Source organism: Pleurodeles waltl, chromosome 2_2 (assembly GCF_031143425.1).
Source record: "Pleurodeles waltl isolate 20211129_DDA chromosome 2_2, aPleWal1.hap1.20221129, whole genome shotgun sequence".
Lineage (NCBI taxonomy): Eukaryota > Metazoa > Chordata > Amphibia > Caudata > Salamandridae > Pleurodeles > Pleurodeles waltl.
The window spans coordinates 171549888-171574299 of NC_090439.1; the positions used below are offsets into that span (position 1 = coordinate 171549888).

General features: G+C 49.0%; 1 protein-coding gene across 1 annotated transcript in view; it reads right to left on the bottom strand.

The window, feature by feature from the left end:
- Positions 1-24412, bottom strand: part of LOC138281289 (band 4.1-like protein 4B) — a 908094-nt gene that overhangs the window by 849683 nt on the left and 33999 nt on the right. Inside the window, exon 2 of the mRNA XM_069219594.1 lies at positions 7180-7305. Coding sequence (XP_069075695.1) covers positions 7180-7305 — 126 coding nt within the window. The remainder of the gene's footprint in view (positions 1-7179; positions 7306-24412) is intronic.

Here is a 24412-nt window from a genome sequence, read left to right on the forward strand (position 1 = left end):
GCCACCATTGATGGGACCTAAGCCCATCTCTTGTCTTTCCCTTTCTATGGCTAGGATCTGTCTTTCCAAATCCAATCTTTTGGCCAACCTGGCTAGCAGGAGGTCATCTTCATTGAGGCTGCCCTCAATGCTTGCAGAGCTGTTGGACTCTCCTGTGAGAAAAGCAACATCTCTGACTATCACTTCTGGAGTCAGGGTTGGAGAAACCCTGGGTTCCCTAACTAGGAGAGGGGGTGGGAAGTTTCTCTCCTCATCACTAGCTTCCCCCTCTATGAAGATATCATTAAAGGGGTTGTTTTTAGCAAACTCTGCCCAAAGCTCCTGGAGCTGTACTTTGGTAGGGTTTGAACCAGTCTTTATCTTTTTGATTTTGCAGAGAGACCTTAACTCTGACATCCTAAGATGCAGGTAAGGGGTGAGGTTGAGTTCCATCACTATCTCTTCTGCATAAGACATTATGGGGGTCATTCCGACCCCGGCGGTCCGGTCGGCGGGAGCACCGCCAACAGGCTGGCGGTGCCCCGCAGGGCATTCTGACCGCAGCGGTTTGGCCGCGGTCAGAACAGGAAAACCGCCAGTCTCCCGCCGGTTTTCTGCTGCCCTCAGGAATCCTCCATGGCGGCGCAGCTTGCTGCGCCGCCATGGGGATTCCGACACCCCATACCGCCATCCTGTTCCTGGCGGTTCGCCCGCCAGGAACAGGATGGCGGTATGGGGTGTCATGGGGCCCCTGGGGGCCCCTGCAGTGCCAATGGCATGGGCACTGCAGGGGCCCCCGTAAGAGGGCCCCACAAAGAATTTCAGTGTCTGCCTAGCAGACACTGAAATTCGCGACGGGTGCAACTGCACCCGTCGCACCTTCCCACTCCGCCGGCTCCATTCGGAGCCGGCTTCCTCGTGGGAAGGGGTTTCCCGCTGGGCTCGCGGGCGGCCTTCTGGCAGTCGCCCGCCAGCCCAGCGGGAAACACAGAATCACCGCGGCGGTCTTCAGACCGCGGAGCGGTGTTCTGTTGGGGGAACTCTGGCGGGCGGCGGAGGCCCTATGTTTCTAAAAGTTGGAATACTTTTTAAGAATCTAAAACTATCTCTAGAACTTAATTCAAACTTTTACAAAACTTTTAAACTCTAAAAGAAATGCTAACAGGGACTAACACAAGGCCCTAGCAGGACTTTTAAAAATTTAGAAAAATAGCTCAAATTTCAAAAATCGGTTTCTAATAACAATTTTTGGAATTTAGTCCTGTGATCAGGTATTCGCTGAGTAGTCCAGCAAATGCAAAGTCTTGTACCCCACCGCTGATCCACCAATGTAGGAAGTTGGCTCTGTATGTACTATTTCAAAGTAAGAAATAACATGCACAGAGTCCAAGGGTTCCCCTTAGAGGTAAGATAGTGGCAAAAAGAGATAATTCTAATGCACTATTTTGTGGTAGTGTGGTCGAGCAGTAGGCTTATCAGAGGGTAGTGTTAAGCATTTGTTGTACACACACAGGCAATAAATGTGGAACACACACTCAAAGACAATTCCAGGCCAATAGGTTTTTGTATAGAAAAATATATTTTCTTAGTTTATTTTAAGAACCACAGGTTCAAGATTTACAATCAATACTTCAAATGAAAGGTACTTCACTTAGGTATCATAGGAACTTTGAATCATCAAAATAGTACATACAGTTTTGGCAAAAATGGCAATAAGCTATTTTAAAACTAGACACAGTGCAAATTTCAACAGTTCCTGGGGGAGGTAAGTATTTGTTTGTTTTGCAGGTAAGTAAACCACCTACAGGGTTCAAAGTTGGGTCCAAGGTAGCCCACCGTTGGGGGTTCAGGACAACCCCAAAGTAACCACACCAGCAGCTCAGGGCCGGTCAGGTGCAGAGGTCAAAGTGGTGCCCAAAACACATAGGCTTCAATGGAGAAGGGGGTGCCCCGGTTCCAGTCTGCCAGCAGGTAAGTACCTGTGTCTTTGGAGGGCAGACCAGGGGGGTTTTGTAGGGCACCGGGGGGGACACAAGTCAGCACAAAAAGTACACCCTCAGCAGCACGGGGCGGCCGGGTGCAGAGTGCAAACGGGTTTCGGGTTTGCAATGGAGTTCAATGGGAGACCCAGGGGTCTCTTCAGCGAAGCAGGCAGGCAAGGGGGGTCTCCTCTGGGTAGCCACCACCTAAGCAAGGGAGAGGGCCACCTCGGGGTCGCTTCCGCACTGTAGGTCAGATCCTTCAGGTCCTGGGGGCTGTGGGTGCAGTGTCTTTACTAGGCGTCGGGTTCTTAGAAGCAGGCAGTCGCGGTCAGGGGGAGCCTCTGGATTCCCTCTGCAGGCGTCGCTGGGGGAGGGTCAGGGGGGTCAACTCTCGCTGCTTCTCACAGGGTTGCAGTCGCCAGGGAGTCCTCCCTGTAGTGTTGTTTCTCCGCAGGTCGAGCCAGGGGCGTCGGGTGCAGAGTGGAAAGTCTCAAGCTTTCGGCGGGAAACGTGCAGTCCTTTAAAAGTTGTTCCTTTGTTGCAAAGTTGTTTCTTCTTTGGAGCAGAGCCGCTGTCCTCTGGAATTCTTGGTCCTTTTAGATGTAGGGTAGTCCTCTGAGGCTTCAGAGGTCGCTGGACCCTGGGGGACGCGTCGCTGGTGCAGTGTTTCTTGAAGTGGGGAGACAGGCCGGATGGGCTGGGGCCAAAGCAGTTGGTGTCTCCGTCTTCTCTGCAAGGCTTTCAGGTCAGCAGTCCTTCTTCGTCTTCAGGTTGCAGGAATCTATCTTGCTTGGTTCTGGGGGCCCCTAATTACTCAATTTAGGGGTGTGTTTAGTTGTGGGGGTTAGTAGCCAATGGCTACTAGCCCTGAGGGTGGCTACACCCTCTTTGTCCCTCCTCCCTGAGGGGAGGGGGGCACATCCCTAATTCTATTGGGGGAATCCTCCATCTGCAAGATGTAGGATTTCTAAAAGTCAGAGTCACCTCAGCTCAGGACACCTTAGGGGTTGTCCTGACTGGCCAGTGACTCCTTGTTTTTCTCATTATCTCCCCCATCCTTGCCGCCAAAAGTGGGGCCATAGCCGGAGGGGGTGGGCATCTCCACTAGCTGGAGTGCCCTGTGGCGCTGTAACAAAGGGGGTGAGCCTTTGAGGCTCACCACGAGGTGTAACAGTTCCTGCAGGGGGAGGTGAGAAGCACCTCCACCCAGTACAGGCTTTGTTCCTAGCCACAGAGTGACATAGGCACTCTCCCCATGTGGCCAGCAACATGTCTGGTGTGTGGCAGGCTGGCAAAACTAGTCAAACCACACTGGAAGTCGGGTATGTTTTCAGGGGGCATCTCTAAGATGACCTCTGGGGTGTATTTCACAATAAAATGGTATCAGTGTGCATTTATCTTGCTGAGAAGTTTGATACCAAACTTCCCAGTTTTCAGTGTAGCCATTATGGTGCTGTGGAGTTTGTGTTTGACAGACTCCCAGACCATATACTCTTATGGCTACCCTGCACTTACAATGTCTAAGGTTTTGCTTAGACACTGTAGGGGCATATTGCTCATGCACCTATGCCCTCACCTATGGTATAGTGCACCCTGCCTTAGGGCTGTAAGGCCTGCTAGAGGGGTGACTTACCTATGCCATAGGCAGTGTGAGGTTGGCATGGCACTCTGAGGGGAGTGCCATGTCGACTTAGTCATTTTCTCCCCACCAGCACACACAAGCTGGCAAGCAGTGTGTCTGTGCTGTGTGAGGGGTCCCCAGGGTGGCATAAGACATGCTGCAGCCCTTAGAGACCTCCCCTGGCATCAGAGCCCTTGGTACCAGGGGTACCAGTTACAAGGGACTTACCTGGATGCCAGGGTGTGCCAATTATGGAAACAAAGGTGCAGTTTTAGGGAAAGAACACTGGTGCTGGGGCCTGGTTAGCAGGCCTCAGCACACTTTCAAATCATAACTTGGCATCAGCAAAGGCAAAAGGTCAGGGGGTAACCGTGCCAATGAGACATTTCCTTACAATAGGTATCCCAGAGTTGTACAGAAGAAACAGTATTGTGGGTAGTGGGGTTTCTGGTTGGCTAGGCAGAATCCACCCACTCTAGTCAGGGTGAGGGAGTTACACACCCAAGGTAACCCCTGCTCACCCCCTAGGTAGCTTGGCATGAGCAGTCAGGCTTATCCCAGAGGCAATGTATAAAGAGATTGCACAACACACACAACACTCGTGACACAATAAATACACCACAAACGAAACACAAAACCAAGTTATATAAAAATAAACTGTATTGTACACATCATTAGACCAAACACAACATGTCAGTAATACCCCACTATCCAAGCAGTTGTCAGAACATTACACTTACCTTTCAGAAATCAGCAGTTGTCACTATAACACACAGGTTACTCATTATTCTGCAATAGTCAGGAAAACATCACTACAACAATGCACTTGTCATTACATCATCATATATGCCCCTACCAGGAACATTAGGAAAAACATGGCAAGTCATAGAAACAGATTAGCAGAAATGCCCACAACAGGAACATTAGCGAACATATGGCACGTCAAAGAACACAACAGGTTAGCACAATATTCACAGACTGCCCATAAAAGGAACATCAGAATAACACGTGGTCATTGAAGGTACTTGTTTGTGTTATGATGAAGGCACCTCGAGGGTCACCAAGGAAACGGGGGCCCCCTGCGTTCCTTTCTGCCAAAACGGGGGCCATTTTATGGTTGGGGACGAGGATCAGCACGTGCCCCCTTTGGTTCTTACATTGGGCCCCTTCTGGGGCCTGAACTGGGCACCCACTATCCCCGTGACCCCCCCAGGCCAAGACCCGTCCTTCCAGGGGGAACAGAGCCACAAGAAAAACAAAGTTCCAATCGGTGAGGGGAGCCTCTAATGAGGCTTCCTCCTCACCCGCGACCTCAGAATACAGATGTGGCCCCTGTGGGGCAGGGAGCCTCTGATGAAGCTTCCTCCCCAACCGTCCTCAGAACAAAGATGAGGACCAGGTGGGACAGAGAGCCTCCCATGAGGCTTCCTCCCCGCCCGTACTGTCAGCCACAACTGACTCACCAGCACCCGATCTGGTGCGTGAGTCTAATGCAGCCTGCCTGGACCGCAGCGGTGATCAGGCCAAAAACAGTTGCTGCTGGTGCCCTGGGGGCACTTCTCTGAGCGTGCTTCGCCCCAGGGGCACCGCTAGGAGCGCACTCACTCCAGTCTTCACTCTGCAGTGGCCCAGGCGCACAGGACATGGCGCACTTGTGACACACTCAGGTTTCTTTAAATGCCTGGGTCACGGCGGTGATTTTCTAACAGCAATGATCAAGCGCACTCCAGGCACTTTGGGGAATACATAAGGCTCTCTCACAGGTCTAATCAAGTAAAAAACGAGGCGCTCTCGCAGCACGACCTGGGCATCCTGCAGAGCGGTACTTCATGCACTCCAGCAGAGGAAAGAAAGTGCTCCTCACGCTTAGCAATGGAGTTCAAAGGTTACAGAAGGCAGGGGCCACAGCACCCAGGCTCTGGGGACTCCAAGGTGGAGCACAGGGCGGCAGGGCCCAACAACAGGCCAGCATAAGGGGGATGTAGACAGTGGCAGTTCCTCCAAGTGACCCTGCAAGTCACAGGTCATCACAGCAGCAGCAGTCCAAGGCGGTTCCTGGTGAGTCCCTCCAACAGCATTCTGTGTCCCGTTACAAGCATGTTAAAGAGTTCCAAGTGTCTCTTTAAGTTGTTTCTTGTCTGATTTTATGGGGGAAAAATCCCCTATACTTATACTCAGTTTTACAAAGCATTTTCAATAAAGGGGAGAGGAGGTTCCAACCAATTACAAATGGTTCTAGGAGTCTCCCCTCTCTCCTCCATCACAGGCTCCAGACATCAGTTGGGGGTAACCAAGCCCTTTGTGTGAAGCTAGGGCACAGCCTACACAAATGCAAGTGTGCCCCGCCTCCCCTTCTCTCAGCCCAGTACGACCATTCAAAATGCAGATGCACCTCTGTGACACCTCCACCCTCCCTGTGTACAGGCTGTCTGAAAAGTATGCACAAAGCCCAGCTGCCACTCTGCCCAGACGTGAATTGAAGTCAAGCTGCAAAACACCAGAGTCATAGGCACAGGGAAATGCTCACTCTCTAGAAGTGGTATTTCTGTAATGATAATAAAAAATCCACCTACACCAGTAAGCAGCATTTCTCACTACCATTACAACCATACCAAACATGCCTGCGCTAATCCTCACAAATCAGACAATACCCCCTACACATAAGGCAGGGCATTTCCAATGCAATCCTATGATAAGGCAGTACTCAAAGCAGTGAGAAACCAAATAGGATGTTTGTCACTACCAGGACAGGCCACGCAACCAAGCACATATCCTTCCTTCTACATACATAGCACTCTGCCCATAGAGCTAGCTAGGGCCTACCTTACAGGTTACTTACATGTAATAAAAGGGGAGTTCTGGCTTGGCAAGTAAATTGAGATGCCAGGTCCCTGTGGCAGGAAACTGCTTATGCAGGCCCTGCGCTAGCAGGCCTGAAACAGGTTTGAAACCTACTTCTGTGGGTTGTGCAAGCAGCACTGCAGGCCCACTAGCAGCATTTAATTTACACACCCTGGGTATAGGTATACCACTGTACAAGGGACTTACAGGTAAATTAAATGTGCCAAGTAGGCGCAAGCCAATCATACCAACTTTAGAAGGGAGAGCTCATGCACTTTATCATTGATCAGCAGTGATAATGTGCTCAGAGTCCTAGAGCCAACAGCAAGAGGTCAGAAAAAATAGGAGGAAGGAGGCAAAACATCTAGGGATGAACCCCCAAAAAGGGCCGGGGCCAACAAGTATACTTTGAACAGATAGATAGCTTGACATGTCAATGGTTCTTGGAGTAAGGGGGATGAGATAATAACAATCATCCCACTGGATGAAAAAGACTCAACACTCAGAAAGGTCACCAAATTTTAATTAAAAATGAATGTTTTATGCTTACTTTATTGATATTTCAATAAGTTAACAACGTTTTGCGACAAGTTGGATCATTTACATATTTCAGGGATAGTGACTAAAACATTCAAGGTGGAGAAGTGTGTATACATGTTTATGGTCAGTCACAAAAATGTATTTTTAGGTCTAGTTGCAAAGTTAATATGCTACAAATATCCACCATCATATGTTAGTTTTTTAATAACTACGTACCTGTGCTCCCACTCTGAAAACAGCGTCTATCTGAGCTTTAAGAATGTTACATTTCAAATGGTCAGGGACCAACGATGGTGACAGTGGAGTATGAAGACTTTTCTCAGACAACTTTTTTTCTTCACCCTATTTTAAAAATAAAAAGGAGAGGACAAAGAGTTAGCCGAAAGGGATAAGGAGAGTTTGTTGTTCTACCACAACATACCAACACAATTATCTATTGTCACACTTCATGTCACATAAATCCAAACATTTAAAAAATAGACAGTGGGTGTTCTAGGTTTCTATATTAGGGAGGCTGATGATTACCACACAGATGTGTCTATTTTCAGAAAGAAAGGCTTTCTGTGAGAGATCACCCACCAAGATATCCCACCTCCTTAAGTACTGAGAGGCCCATCATGGAAGGGTTTGATACAATCAGGAATAAGCCCTAAGGCCAATCAGCCAATCAGTGGTAAAACCTTACTCTCACTTTATAGTGCAAAAATTAGCCAAATACCTATGAGGACTGTTATAGAATAACAACACAAAGAAGGAAAACTATTACTTACACTTCTGCCCTCTTCTTCATACAGCTAAGAGGCAATCTTGGTCAATGACTGACCTAGAAGTGACAGATTCCTAAGGCTCATTCTTGTAGCAAAAATGTTAAAGTCAGCATTCCAGTAGGTGTTGCCTTTCTCTATCTAACTATTGTTTTTTTGATGGATATTCCACTCCTATTCCTCAACAGACAGAGTTACACACCAATATACTCGCCATATCTCACTTAGACAAACCTAGCCAACAGCATCATTCCAAAGAAGCTCTATAATAAGATTTTTCTTGGAATCATCTCTTACAACATCTCCATCCTTTCATCTACCAATCTTTGAGTCGTCCATGGGATCTCAGATCCCAGAGTCAAGATGTTTGTTTTAAGGACGGTAACCTGAATGTAAATTAAGTAGATTAGATAATCACACTAACTTATTAGTTCCTAAACAGCTATTCCCGCTCAACAAAGGCATGAGTCAGCTAGATGGATAAGAAGTAAACCTACACAACATCCTCTTCAGTTGTCGACCAAAAAGCAACTCAATAATGTACTGATTCTCAACAACATCAGATCACCCAAAGAGGAGGTTCAAACTAGCCAAACTGAAAATTTTCCAGAGGCATTCATCACCAGTAAATAGACAAGCATGCATCAAAATTGGGGTAACAGTAATATGCCTCTAAGTCTCCATCCACATTATGAAGCATGGCAAAAAATACTGCTGTCAAAATTACTTAAATCTCTAACATTCACAAATTTCAAGGAAGCTAGAAATGTCTGAGGCATGGCAGGCTCCAGGTTCATTCTGAAAACTGAGGTAAAAGGCACTGAGGATTGTCTAAATGCTTCACCCTCGATCTAAGATGGTGGGCAAGGTCACTGTTAGAAATTAGGTCTAGAGTTGGCAGAGGTATGCACCCTGTCCAAGTAGGGACCACAATCCTAGTAAGGGTAAATCAGTTACACTCTCCTATTCTCACCCTCTAGTAGCTTGGCACAGAGTCAGGCCTAACATAGGAGGCAAGGCAAAAAATAAGTTACAGTAACACAGTGAAAAACACCACGAAAAGATTCCACACCAGTTTAGACAAATAGTACATATTTATCTGAGTTAAGCCAGACCAAAACAACAAAAAGCCAATAAGCAGAACTCAAGATATGAGTTTGCAAAGAATAAACTGCAATGCAGTGTTTAGAAGTTAATAGCACTAAAGGGTTCCTTGGGGTCGCGCGAGAATGGGGTAAATCCAAAGTTCAGGGTGACCGGGCAGGTCGGCTACAGGACCCATGCCAGCTGGAAAAGTACATTAGATGGAGCAAGGGTCAGCGTCCAAGACTCGATTCCTCAGTTCCAGTTCACACATTCGGGTAGATGTATCATCGCCAAGCCTCACAGTCAGGGCCCGCGTTGCGTTGAAACCCTTTCAGTGCAGGTGATGCGTAGTAATCGAGCCACGAGCGATGTCTTTGCATCAGCGCTGCATCGTCATCCAACTTTGCAGTCGGGCACTTCCTCATAATCGAATCGGCACTGCATCTGAATCGAAGAGCACTGCATCAGTTCTGAGCAGTGCAACGTCCTTGATGAGTCGACTTTTGAAGAAAAACAGCTGCAGAGTCCACTCTCAGGGCCCAGGACTGGGCTGGCACCACTTGGCAGGTCAGCACGCACAGTGGCAGAGTCCAGCAGCTGAAGTAAGGTTGAGGAAAGTCTTTGATTGCCCTGAGACTTCCAGAACAGGAGGCAAGCCAGCAAGTTCTCAGTCATTGCCCAGCAGACAACCCACAGGCATGGATGGACTCACAGCTACCTTAAGTATACCTGAGAACTCACTCCACCCCTATTCAAAGGGAAACAGAGCCACCAATGGTTGTCAGCAGCAACAACTTGGTGGAACACATTAGGGGCTATCTGCTCTTAAGACACCAGATGACACATGATGGTTGTCATGCTGGCTCCTGTGTTTCTCAGACTCTCCACCCTCAGCCCATTGATGGTGATCCACTGACTGTACTTCCTGGTATTGACAGTCATGAAGATTTTCTACACCATCTCTGTCTGTCAACTAGGGACACTACGGTAACTTCTACACTTTCCCCAAAACTATTTGGGGCAATCTCCTCCCCAAGCACTACACTAGCCAACCCTAGTGACTGTCCCCCAGTGAGGAGGCTGTGCCCATGTGGGACATTTGGCATCTCCCTTTTAGTGCTCTTCTTGCTGACACTCATAGCACTTCACTGGAGCCTTCCCTGCAGACTTACTGTCAGAGAACCAATTATTTTTCTTCTTAGTAGGGGGAAGGGAACCCGGACCCACAGAACTAGTTTGGGGCTCTTTAGAGAACTCCTTACTTTTTTGTCCTGCTTCCTTCTTCTTCTGAGGGCCCTGCCCACATTTGTGATGAGCCCCCCCAGATACCTTCTTATGGACCCCAGTGCTGACCCAACGGTCTGCCTCCTTAGCAAGCTCCCTTGAGTCAGTGAGCTTACTGTCAACAAGGTGTAGGTGTAGATTTGGAAAAGAAAGACTGAGGAGGTGTTATGTTGTAAACAAATTGTACAGCCTATGCTAATCAGTTACCACACGGCCCTCCACCCAACCATCCAGTGCTTTGCAAAACAAGTCTACTCAATCCATCCAGGTATTTTGGAATAGCTTCTGACTATCCCTGAACTTTTGCCTGTACTTCTCTGGGGTCAGACAAACTGATTAGTGCCTCCTTCATGGAGGGATAACTCATCCTGTCTATCCCCTCTAGGGCCAGTGGGGTGTCCCTCCCCTCACTTGAAATATCCCTTTGCAGACTAGCTCCCAAATTCTCCTCAGGGACCCAGTGCATCTGTAGAGCAATCTCATTGGCCCCAAACCATCTGTCTATGTTGTCTCCCTCCACAAAATCAGACACCAGATCCTTGAGTATATGGGCCCCCACATCAGAGGGCACTGAAGAATTGCTGCCACCATCTTGGCTGGACTCAGCCTACCTGGCCCTGATGCCCAGCTCTCTCAAGCTCAACTCCTGAACCAACATAATTTTATTTTCCTCCATGGCCAGTTAAGCTAGCTCTAGCTTTTACTTTCACGCCTCCCAACTGACCTCCAGCTCTTCTGAGGACAGGCCTCTTGATAAAGTACTGCTCCGTGGCCTGGGAGTAATCACTGCTCCTTGCAATCTAATATCCTCTTGTCTCCCAGGCAATTGCAGATTCTCCACTGAATCCTGGTCCAGCTCCTCATCATTCTAAATTTCCACAGCCCCCTCTTCAGGGGGCTCCTTTTCTACATCCCTAGCTTCTATCCAGGCCCTCAGTACCTTTTGCAGCTGCTCCACCTTCTTGGTGAAGCCTTTGGTAGAAACCCCAAACTCCTCACAAAAATCCTTGATCCGGGTCACTGTATACTTCTCCAGCCTGGCCAACTCAAAATCCAAGTTTGCAGGTGCAGTTGTGGAACCTCCAATCAGATTTTTTTTTTATAGAAAACAAAATGGCAATCAGGGAGAATTGAAAAATGAAAAAAGTTAATCAGATAGTGTAGGAAAATTTGCCAATGGGAATCAGAGACAATTGATTTGAATTGATCTAGATATGGGTGGTAGTGTGTTGCAAATTACTGTAATGTATTGCACAAACACAAGTCCTATTCTCACCACTGATGATCAATGTTAGAAATTGGATCTCTAGTTGGCAGAGGAATGCACCATGTTCAAGTAGGGACCACAGTCCTAGTCAGGGTAAGTTAGTTACACCTTCCCGTGCTCACCCTCTCGTAGCTTGGCGCAGAGCAGTCAGGTTTAACTAAGGAGGCAAGGTGTAAAGTACTTGTGCAACACTTAAATTACAGTAACACCGTAAAAAACACCACAAAAAAATCCACACAAGTTTAGAAAAATAGAGAATATGTATCTGAGAAAAACAAGATCATAATGACAAAATTTCAATAAGTAGCACTCAAGATTTGAATTTTGAAAGAATAAACTGCAATGTAGTGCCTAGAAGGCAATAGTACTAAAAGGTTACTTGAGGTCATGCTTGACTGGGTTAAATCCAAAGTTCAGGCCAACTGCAATGGAGGGTAGGCTGGCTACAGGACCCTTGCAGGGCCTCCTGAAAAAGTACCTTCGCAGGAGCAAGCGTCGGGGTCCACTTCCAAAAAAATGACTTTAACTCCATAAATTCCAAAGTATAAATATGGAGTTAGTTTTTCACTATATTAGAGTAAAACAAAATGATGCTAATGCAGTGCAAACAGAGTATAAATATGCCCCTTGGTTCTGTAGAGGATCAGGGGCCAGTCATATGTAGCTTTAGGTTTGCGATTTCCTAATAGTGATTTTTTGCCATTTGCTATGAGGAAATCTCAAATTGCTATGTACAGCAGTGTTTTAACACTGCTTGTGATTCCAGAATGGGTCGCAAGAGACCTGCCTCAATAATATTCATGAGGCAGGTCACAATTTGCAACCCATTTGTGAATGACCACAATCACAGGGATGATGGCCTCCTGGGGTTAGCACACCTCCATGTCTGTGATTGCTTTTCAAATCAAGCAATCTTTTTTTTGTAATGCAGCCTGTTCTCCTAAAAGGAAAACAGGATGCATTACAAAAATAAAACATTTAAGTTTCTTTTCATTTTTAAAGAGTAGGAAGTGCTCCATGGGACCACTGCCTGCTCTTAAAAAATGCTTGCACCCCATTTCACAAAGGGGAAGGGCTCCCTTGAGGACCCCTTTCCCTTTGCGAATGGCTTACCACCAACATGAAGTTGGTCGCAAAACAATCCTACATGCCAGTGTGGCTTGCCATTAGGAAGGGCCATGCCTCATTCCTAATAACGAGTTGCAAACCCTATTTTGCGAGTCGTAATGGGTTACTGACTCACAAAATAGGGTTGGTACCTCCAAAAAGCATTTAACAGTCGCAACTGGCCCAATGGACTGTTTGTGACCGGTAAAAGTGCTTCATACATCTCACCCGTAGAGAGTTAAGTCTAGTCCTTCTCACTTCCAGGCAAGAGGCAGCAGGCCAATACATTAATTCAGTTTAGCAGAGTGGTAGTCCCTCCTGGCAGCCCAGCAGTCCTTCTTCCTGGCAGAATGTCCTCAGACCCAGAAGTGTACTGATTTGGTGGGGTTTGGGGTCCAGTACTTATACTAATTTGAGCCTTTGAAGTAGGGAAGACTTCATAGAGAGGTCTTTGAGGTGCACATGGTTCCTGCCCTTTCTTCCCTCACTCCAGATACTCTACAGGGTGTTATGCACCTCTTTGTGTGGGGACAGGCACAGCCTTAGTCAGGTGTGTCAGCTCCTCCCTCCCACCTAGCCCAGGAAGGCCCATCAGCCTGGTTATGGGTCATCAGGATGTAAATGTCACACTTCTATTTCTGGGGTCAGAGTAGCGTATATCAAATAAAGGAGACATACAGACCTGAACAAGAAGCATGGTAATATTGTGTGTAGTTGGTAGACTTCTGTATCTTAGCAAGTTACCACCACCTATCCCCAGAGGCACCGCTGTTGTTTTAAACCCTTTTTGTCCCCCTTGCCATTAAAAAATGAACTTTGATTACTAAAGACCCCTTCTCTAACTGGTGCAAACACCTTTTGCTTCTTCACTTGGAAATCTGATGAACTCCTTGGTCAAATTCCCCATTGCTCATCAGTTAGTGAGTTTCTGAAATATTCTTCGTATATAACAGATTTCTCTTGTTTGTAGTTTGCCATAAACATGAACTTTGTGTGAACTATTACATATGTTACATTGAGATTTATGTGAAACTGTTTCTTACATTCAAAGGTCTCAGAGACCAGCAGAGGGTTTCTTCAATGGTCAGATTATACAGATATAGGGGCAAATTTATCATTATTCCACGGAGCGCAGCACAGCACAGCAAGCCACCTTGCTGCACTGCATAAAATGGAAAGGGCAGGAATGCACTGTATTTAACATGTAACATTGAATTCCTGTCCTTTACTTGCACTGGTGCACAATCTGCTGTTTTGAGCCAAAACCGGAACCCTTCCACTATGGTGCAGGATGGCTGCAATGCAGGGAGGACTGTTTTTGAGCAGGAAGGGCAACTTCCTGTTCAAAACAATTCTATGAGGCATTTTCCTCCTTTTAAGAAAGAATGCAGCACACTTATAAAGGAGAAACAACAAGAATTAAATAAAGGATTTCTCCTTGTTGCACCTCCCCTGTGAAGGCATAGCATTTTGATGCATTCCCAGGTTTACGAGTGTTGGTAAATCTGGGAATGTGCCACAATCCATGGGTGGATGCATGGGAACAACTATACCCACCAATGGAACGCCTCCCTGGGGCAGAAGAACACAAGGCTGTGATTTGTGCTGCCTTGAGTTACTCTATAGATTTATCAAGCCAGTCAAGGCCACACAAGGAAGTCTTGTGTCGCTTGATAAATCTCACTTAAGTTTTGCGTCACCTTTGTAACCCCTGTCTAACGCAAGGGTAATGCAAAACCTTTGATAAATATACTCATTAGTACTTTCCTCTTACCTACTACATCTTCACTATTTCTCTTTGGTCCTTCAATAGCCCCTGCTTTCCATCAGGGATACAATTTAAATTGCGAAGTGACTAGGGTTATCATCAGGAAACAGTTTCCACCATGGCTGTTTGCTAAGTCATTGATCCAACTAACAACTCCTTAACATCCGAGATTCAAACTATAGAAGAGATCAAGAACATCTGAGAACTGACAAAACAGGACTATCATTGCTACTTGATTTGATAAATCACCTTCAGAATTTTGGAATACCCTTGCCACTAAATTAATCTCTTAATCCTTTTTTCCCATCGCTGCCCCTTTTGTACTGAGACTGAGCATTCACATTTCCCAGTGCTACCACTCCACCACTGATTACCCCTGACTCAAACAGAATTGTAATAGCACCTCCTGAAAAATTTAGTGGTGATCCTAAAGCATTTAGGTCCTCATTACAACCTTGGTGGGAAATGCCGCCTACCGCTGTGCTGACGGCTGCCAACATACCGTGACCGCAGCGGTATTCTGCCACGGGTATTATGACCCACACAGAGAATTCCGCCACAATACAGACACCCACACAAGTCTGCCACACCAAAGGTCAGTGATAAACTGGCGATAGCAAAACCCACGCCGTTACGCCAACAGAAAACACCCACAGGATCACGACCCACGAATCAACGTGGCGGTCTTTCAACCGCGGTAAACCATTGGCGGTATACACCGCCACGCTCAAAATGCACACACATTTACAAAACAACACCACAATGGACAGTTCAAAATACACACACCTGACACACATACACACACCACACCCCACTATAAAACACCCACCCACATTACCCACAACCCCTTAAAACAACAAAAAGAGGCCAAGCAAAGAGAGACAAGCAAGGAGCACCCCTCAATCAGAGGCACTGAACACCATCACCCATACACCATCCATGCACATCACAGTATACACCCCAACACATCACCTCACACATCACCTCAAACATCCTCACACATATCACTTACACCACATCCATGGCACCGAAAAGACACCCCAGGTTTTCTGAGGAGGAGCCTAAGCTCATGGTGGAGGAAATCATCCGGGTAGAGCCACAGCTATTCGGATCACAGGTGCAGCAGACGTCCATTGCAAGGAAGATGGAGCTATGGCGGAAAATCGTCAATGCCGTGGGACAGCACCCAAGAACAAGGGATGACTTCAGGAAGAGGTGGAATGACCTACGTGGGAAGGTGCGTTCCGTGGTTTCAAGACACCAGGTTGCTGTACAGAGGACTGGCAGCAGACCCCCACCTCCTCCCCCACAACTAACAACATGGGAGGAGCAAGTCTTGGCGATCATGCATCCTGAGGGCCACGCAGGAGTAGCAGGAGGACTGGACTCTGGTAAGTCAAATCTCTATTATTATATCATATCCCCCACCCTACCTGCATACCATCACATACCCCCACCCTTACCCTCACTCCCATCACTCCATCTCACATATATCCCACTACCACAACCTACCCATCACAATACCAAGCCCTGCATGCAACAACAATGCATGGACACCCATCACAGACCTGCATGGGCACCCATCACCCCAGCACTCCCAATAAAGAGACTCACCCAGCCCACAAAATCACCACTCACACAAGGCCAAGCCGAAAGGGCAAGCACAATCATACAGGGAAACATACCCATGCACAAGATGGCACACACAGATAAATTAACAATACATTTGCATCCCAACAGGACCCCTACCCAACGCCACCAGAGAGGAGGTGCCAGCTACATCCAGCCCCCCCAGAAGAGGCCCACAGTGATGGCAGCAGCTCTGCACGCCTGGATCACGATGACCAACCTTGCCCATCAGGGACCTCTGGACAGTCGGTCCCCCTGCCACAATCCCAAACCACCACAGAGCCTCCCCCCTCAGGAAACACCACCATAGCACCCACTCAGCGGGCCCATACCTCTGTTCCCAGGACAGGACACGTCAATCAGCAGTGTGCCCACCACTACAGGGACCCAGGCAACCCCACAAACACAGGACGATCAGGGACCTGGGGTCAATGGCAGTAGGCACACGGTTCAGGGGACAGAGCCACAGGACAACAGGGAAGCTGGGAGAACTGCTGTGCGGCAGAGGGAGGACAGGCCCAGGGAACCGACCCTCCACAAGGCACTCTCAAACATCAAGGGAGCATACCACTATTCCCAGGAGACCATGGGCCAGGTACTGGCCAAGTTACAGGAGACCCAGAGGCTGCAGGAGGAACAGCACCTGGGGATCAGGGAGGACCTAACTAAAATATACACCATCCTGATCACCATTGCAGGGGTGCTGGCTGACATGGGTAAGACCATGAGGGAGGCTGTGGCACAACAAAGGGCTCCTGACACTAGCCAAACTGAGGAACAGCCTTCCACCTCCGCCGGTGCTAGTGGATAGGAGGCACCACCACAGGACCAACAGGCCACCAGCACCCCACCCCCTGCAGAAGGAGAACTACCCTGCAAACGGTCCCTGAGATCCAGGCAGAAGACAGAGAACATTGCCAAGACCCCGCCAGGAAATAAGACTCTCCTGATTCTTACCCTTCTGTTCCACTATGTCACCCTGTCCACCTTGAACTGCCATTGCTCCACTTCCAATGCCCCCTTGGACAACGCACCTGTGATACCAATAGACTAGACTCTAACTGGACATTCCCCCACCATCACCCCAGCCCCTTGCACTTACCCCTTGCTTATCTGGACAAAAATAAACACCCTTGAAACATATACGATACTGGAGTCAGTGTAATGATTAGAAAAATGTATTATTACAACATTATCAAAGCATTGCAACATATGTGTTCAGTAAAATATTCTACAGGATGACCTTTGGTGGGCAGCAGTACATATAGCAGGGGCCAGAATGGGGTACACAGACCTGAAAATAGAGAATCCAAACGGAACAGTCAGTGTCCATAGACAGAGGGTAAGAGCCTGCAATGTACAATTTCCAAAAGATTACTGTAATGCAAAGTTGAGTTACAGTCTCTTACCTGTGTGTCACTGGAAGTACTGCTGTATAATGTTTGTTCTGTGTCCAAACTTCTTCATCTGCCTCCTCTTCCTCACTATCTACAGGCTCCACCGCTGCCACAAGACCATCTCCAGGCTCATTCTCCTGCAGAAAAGGCACCTGGCATCTCAAGGCCAGGTTGTGCAACATACAGCATGATCTGGCACACCTTCTTGGGTGAGTAGTACAGGGATCCACCTGTCAGGTGGAGGCACCGGAACCTGGCCTTCAGGAGGCCGAAGGTTCTCTCACTAATCTTCCTTGTACACCCATGTGCCTCATTGTAACGTTCCTCTGCCCTTGTCCTGTCATTCCTCACTGGGGTCAGTAGCCGTGAGAGGTTGGGGTAACCAGAGTCACCTGCAAATATCGAAGGACAACTGTTAGACACACACTAACCCTTAGGGACAACCCCATACTCAGACGCCAACTTATACTGTGTGGGGACCTTGGACTCACGTACTAGCCACACCCAGTGCCTCTGGAGTTGCCCCATCACATAAGGGATGCTGCTATTCCTCAAGCTATAGGCATCATGCACACACCCAGGATATTTGGCATTCACATAGGAGATGTACTGGTCTGCCAAACACACCATGTGCACATTCATTGAGTGATAGCTTTTTCTATTCCTGTAAACCTGTTCATTTCCTCGGGGGGGACAAATGCCACATGTGTGCCATCAATGCCACTAATGATGTTGGGGATATGTCCCAGGGCATAGAAGTCAGCTTTCACTGTGGCCAAATCATCTACCTGGGTGAAACGATGTAGCTGCGTATGTGCTTCAGCAGGGCAGACAACACTCTGGTAAACACGTTGGAGAACATTGGCTGAGACATTCCTGATGCCATGGCCACTGTAGTTTGAAAGGAACCACTTGCCAGGAAATGGAGCACTGACAGAACCTGCACTAGAGGGGGTATTCCTGTGGGATGACGGATAGCTGACATCAGGTCTGGCTCCAATTGGGCACGCAGTTCTTGGATTGTGGCACGATCAAGTCTATATGTGATGATAATGTGTCTGTCCTCCATTGTCGACAGGTCCATCAGGGGTCTGTACACCGGAGGATGCCACCATCTCATCATCTGCCTCAGCGGTTGTAGCCTATAGAGAAGAACGGTGAGCAGAAGGTCAAATTTCCACATAGATGGCACAACTGTTGTGGAATTTACGTCACAGATGCAGTGTGTGAAGTCGAGAGTCAGTTGATGTGCCAATATCTGCTGCGACGCAGTTAGCTGACATGCCATGTGCCCCCTTGAAATGGCGGCTGCCTGACCTATGAGGAGGGACAAGGGGAAATGAGGTAAGTGCGCTGGCGTTGTGCTCCGTCGCGATAGGCGGTCAACTTCGCATTGGTTATCATTGGGCCCTATGGGTTCCAGGAGCCAATGGCGATGTACGCCGGCGGTGACAGTGCGCACCGCTGCGGACGACACCACCATTTTCTAGCTATTCACTCACTTGCTACCTGACCATCAACAGGAGAGGACCTACACTGCATGTGCTGCTGTGACATGAGTCTGGAAGCAACAATGGCTAGAGTGTCTGGGGTAAGGGCCCCTGCCTTCACTGCGGAGGAGTTGGAGAAACTGGTGGATGGGGTCCTACCCCAGTACACGTTACTCTACGGTCCTCCAGACAAATAGGTGAGTACACTGTGAGCATGATGTGTGGGCAATGCATGTTTAGAGTGGTGAGGATGTAAGCCACATGTTGGGGGGTGCTAAGGCGTCCTGGCCTGAGTGCTGCATGAGAGGTGGTCAGTGTATGTGCATCAGGGCATGGGTGGGAACTGGTGGGCAATGAGTATGACGGTCCGGACGGGTGAGTAATTTCCTTTTCCGCTGTCTTTTCCCTCTAGGTCAGCGCCCACCAAAAAAAGGGTATTTGTCGTGCCATCGCCAAGGAGGTGTGGACCCTTGGGGTCTATCACAGGCCAAACACCCACTGCCGCAAGAGATGGGAGGACCTGCGCCGCTGGCCCAAGAAAACGGCGGAGGCCCAGCTGGGGCTGGCCTCCCAACATGGAAGGGGTGCCCGTCTCACCATGACTCCCCTGATGTTCAGCATCCTGGCGGTGGCCTATCTGGAGTTGGATAGGCGCTTGAGGGCATGACAGCAGCCACAAGGGGGTGAGTACAGATTCAGAAATCTGACTTTGCTCGCTTTAGGAGCTAGTTGGGTGGGGGATGGGAGCTGTGGGTGCCCCTAGGCCAGGGCGATCATAGCAGGGTAGGTCCCTTGTGTGCAGGCTGTGAAGCACTCCTACCCCAATGGTACAAGTGGCCAACTACTAATGGGCAGGGTCCTGTGGTTGCCAGGTATGCGGATGCTGGCATTAGGCATTGTACCCCATGGGCTGGTGACTATCTTAGTGACTGGTTGGACATGGCCTAGTGCATAGGGCTGCTCCCTGTGTGTTGTGTACGCCAACGATAGTGGTGTTGCTGGCATTGATCAAGTGTATCCTCTGTCTCTCCCCCCCTTTTTGTTTTGTCACCCTGTCCTTGTGTGCATTAGCACCATCTAGCAGAGGAGCAGAGGCACCGGCGATGGAGGAAGCTGTATCCCTCATTGGGCCTGGAGGCAGAATCCAATGAGGGTGAAGGCACCAGTGGGATGGAGGGTGAGGGGAGCTCCATGACGGGGACAGGAAGGGAAACCAGTGACAGCGATTCATCCTCCGATGGAAGCTCCTTGGCGGTGGCGGGCACCTCTGTGTCCACCTCAATAACAGGTACAGCTGCCACCCCGCTACCTGCACCGCCCTCCCAGCAGCCCCTCAGCGTGTTTCCCATGCCCGCTCACCCAGGATGGTGGGCATCTCCTTTGACCCAGGCACCTCAGGCCCTGCCCCAGTCAGCCCTGCTGCCTCAGTGAGGAGGCTATTGACCACCTTAGATCCCTCACTGTTGGGCAGTCAACCATTCAGAGTCCCATCCAGGGTGTCAAGAGGCATTTGCAACAAACAAATGCATACCTGGAGGGCATTCATTCTAGCGTGGAGGCCCAACAGAGAGCATTTCAGGCACTGGCCTGAGCATGGCAGCCATTGTCCCGGTGTCCAGCCTCCCCCATCCAACTTCCACTACCCAGACCCAATCCCCTCTACCTCTCGCTATCCCAAGCACACCTTCAGACCTGCATGCACACAAATCAACACACAAAAGTAGCTCAGGAAAACATAAGCACCACACATCATCTCACAGGCACTCACACAAGCACCATACCCATGCAGACATACCAACATCCACTGCCTCCACTGTGTCCCCCTCCTCCTCTTCATCCACCTCCCTCCCAGTAGCATCTTCACTCACACCTGCATGCACTACATCATCATCCACTACCTCCATCACCAGCACGCCCATCAATACATTCCCCTCACGGGCAGTCACCACCCCCACAACCATGCACACGTCCCCTGTGTCCTCTCCCAGTGTGTCTGTGAGCCCTCCTCCCAAAGTACACAAACACAAGCACACACCCACCCAACAGCCATCCACCTCACAACAGCATCCAGCCCATGCCCCTTCACCCAAACTCAGCAGATGTACACCTCCTACAACTACTCCCTCTTCCTCCACTCCCAAACCCCCTCCATCTTCCCATCCCAGTGTGTCTAAAAACAATTTCCTGGCTAACATTGACCTCTTCCCTATGCCTCCCCCTGTCCTTCCCCTAGGGCCAGGGTGTCAAGATCCCAGGCCAGCACCTCAGCCACCAACTTGGCGTCTGCTGTGGTACCTGCAAGTCCCAGGGGATCAAAGGGGGCACCCATCAGGGCTGGCAGTGTGCCACTGACCAATGCAAAGGACCAAACGATTCCGCCACCTGCCAAGGTGAAGAAGGGGACAGCATGCAGCACGGCCAAGAAGCACGACCCACCCAGCAAGGCCTCCTCCAAAACTGCATCTGCCAGTGCCAAGGTCCCAGCAGCATCTGCCAAGGTGGGGAAGGGCAAGAAAACCCAAGGCAAGGCATTTCAGGCCTTGGAGCCTCCAGGTGAGGGGCTGGTGGCCACCATTAGTACTGACAGCCCAGCAACCTGTACCGTGGAAAGCACCACCGCAGGCACGGCCACCTGCACTTCCATCTGCCCACCACCTGCACCACCCCCTGCACCGCCACTTGCACCGCCACCTGCACCGCCTCTGCCACAACAACAGTCAGCAGCATCATCCCCAGTGGGCAGGGGTCCAAGGCTGCAGGAGACGGCCTGGTGTCTCCTTCCTCTACTACCAGCACCTGTACCATGGCCAGCACCAGCAGCATCTCTGCCACAGACACAGCCGCAAGCACTGCCACCTGTACCGCCATCTGCACCGCCACATGTCCAGCCGGTGCCACTACATCTATCATCAGCAGCATCCCCAGTGGGCAGCCATCCGGGCATGGAGGAGGCAGCCTGGACCCACCACTTGAAGCACCACCACCAGCACCGGCACTACCAGCAGTTTGCAGCCTAAGTCGCCGCAGAATGGAGTCTGGCTCTGCCTCCATGGAGTATCATGCTACCTGTTCCCTGCACATCTCGTGGCTCAGGCACCCAGGTGAGGAAATGGGAACTGCCACACCCCAGGTGTAGCATCACTGGGCACAAGGCCCCCTCCAGAACCAGTGGAGATATGCATCCACTATCACTATCCTTTATGGGATGAAGCAGACTGGGCACAAGCCCCCTCCAGAACCAGTGGAGATATGCATCCACTATCACTATCCTTGGCAGGATGAAGCAGACTGGGCACAAGGCCCCCTCCAGAACAAGTGGAGCTATGCATCCACTATCACTATCCTTGGCAGAATAAAGCAGAATAGGAACCAGGCCCCCTCCAGAACCAGTGGAGATATGCATCCACTATCACTATCCTTGGCAGGATGAAGCAGACTGGGCACCAGGCCCCCTCCAGAGGAAGTGGAGCTATGCATCCACTATCACTATCCTTGGTAGGATGAAGCAGACTGGGCACAAGGCCCCCTCCAGAACCAGTGGAGATATGCATCCACTATCACTATCCTTGCCAGGATGAAGCGGACTGGGCACAAGGCCCTCTCCAGAACCAGTGGAACATGTCACCCACTTGAGAGACTGTGGCTTTGCACTTCCCAGGACCAAGCAGTGGGCAGAGCACCCACTTGAGAAACTTGAGAGACTGTGGCTTTGCACTCCCCAGGACCAAGCTGTGGGCAGAGCACCCCCTTGAGAGACATGAAGAGACTGTGGCTTTGCAATCCCCAGGACCACGCAGTGGGCATAGCACCCACTAGAGAGACTTGAGAGAATGTGGCTTTGCACTCCCCAGGACCACGCAGTGAGCATGGAGCCCCCTTGAGGAGCAGTGGCGTAGTACCATCTTCTGGCTGCGATGCCCTCCCCTTCCCCCTGAGGTGCATGTGTGTTTTCGACCGGATGCCCCTGCAGTGTTCTCTCCGTTTTGAGGCAGGAGTCAAGTGTGGGCTTTGCCCATGTTTATTTGCCCACTGGGCCACAGACATTTGCAAAAGACAGTGTACGGCCTTCTGTACATATTGTAAATATTTGTATATACTGTTGTTTACAATCGTTAACTTTATCTGCATATTTCTAAATATCACTTATTTCACTCAATTCCTTTTGCCCTTGCGTTCTTCCAGGACGTAACGGGGTGTAAATGTAATGTTGCTGCATGTTTTGCATGTGTGTGTCACTCTCTTTTTCCTCCCCACCTCCCCTGAGTGCTAGGTGCAGTACTCACCGTGGCTGTCGCCCCCTCCTTCTTTGATATTCCTGGTGTGTTAGCAGATACACCAGCATCGGCAGGACCTGTAGTTTGGGCTCCATGGCGTCCTGGTGGTTGAGTGTCAAAAGGTGAGTGGTTCCCCTTCAGAGTACTGTTTCTGCCGTGCTTTTGATGGTGTTGGTACCGCCCTGGAAAAACTGGCGAATTAGTGGCTTGTAATAGGTGGGCGGTACATTGTCTTCCGCCTGTCTGTTGTCGGTTATCGCCGCAGTGTTTGTTGCTACCGCCGTGGCGGTCGGTGTGTTAAAGTGGCTGTCTGTGTTGGTGGCACCTGCTGCACCAATTGTAGCCACGCCTCTGTGCAGGCATATAAAAACAGGTGTTTGGCCCAGTGTTGAGCCAGCAAAGCCCATGATGATACAGTCTGGACTTAACAAACTGTGAACCAAGTGCACAGGTACAAGAGGTAGGGGTGCTGAGCATACTACTGCAACCCTAAACCACACAACACTTTATGGCGAGCTGGTATTCTGTTTTCATTTTTCAATTTATTACCTCAATTTTGGTGTCCCCACTGTAAAAAAATGTTGTTTTTGTACATCTAATGCTTAAAACAAACACAAATGGTTTCTTTGCAGTTTTTGTCACTGGCATTTCAAAGAAGTAGATCCATGCCTTTTTTGAAGTTTCTCCTAGACATCCCAGTTCAATGGTCGGCTTTAGAGTAAGCAATGTGTATGATTTTTCACTGAAAATAATTTCCCGAGGAGCCAAAATCAACATTACCAAAGAAGTAGAGGAAAGTTATTAAATTGCCTTTCTGATTTTATGTCAAGACAGGAGGCTAGCATAATGCATATTCCTTTGTAGATAGTATAAGGGATAGTGGTGAATATTTAGGCAATACCATCTCCAAATTTTCTTTGTATTAGTAAGAAGAGGGAAAATATGAAGTACAAATACAGAATCTAAGCATGACGTAAGTATTACGAGTTGTGAAGTGATTAATTAAAGGAAGAGAACGGGAAAACACAAAGAAAATCACAGCCCTACCTAAAGGTCAAATGTAGCAAATGAGCCACGTCCATTCAGCAGAAATACTGTACAGTTGTAGTACGTGTTCAGTGGTGCATTTTGAAGCATGTTGTCTCAAATGTATGAATACAACATAGAGTTCTAAAGTCCTACCATGTACATTAAGCACATTTTCCACTGAAATGTTCACTTGAAATTGCCATTAAAATGTTATCGGGCATGCATCTTTACTGCTAAATGTATATGGTGGATAAACAAAACCTTGTGGAGATTTGGTTACTGTACATATTTATCACACTAGTAAGGTGTTTTGTTATGACCCTTTTAAAATACTTATGTCGTCACAATTCTATT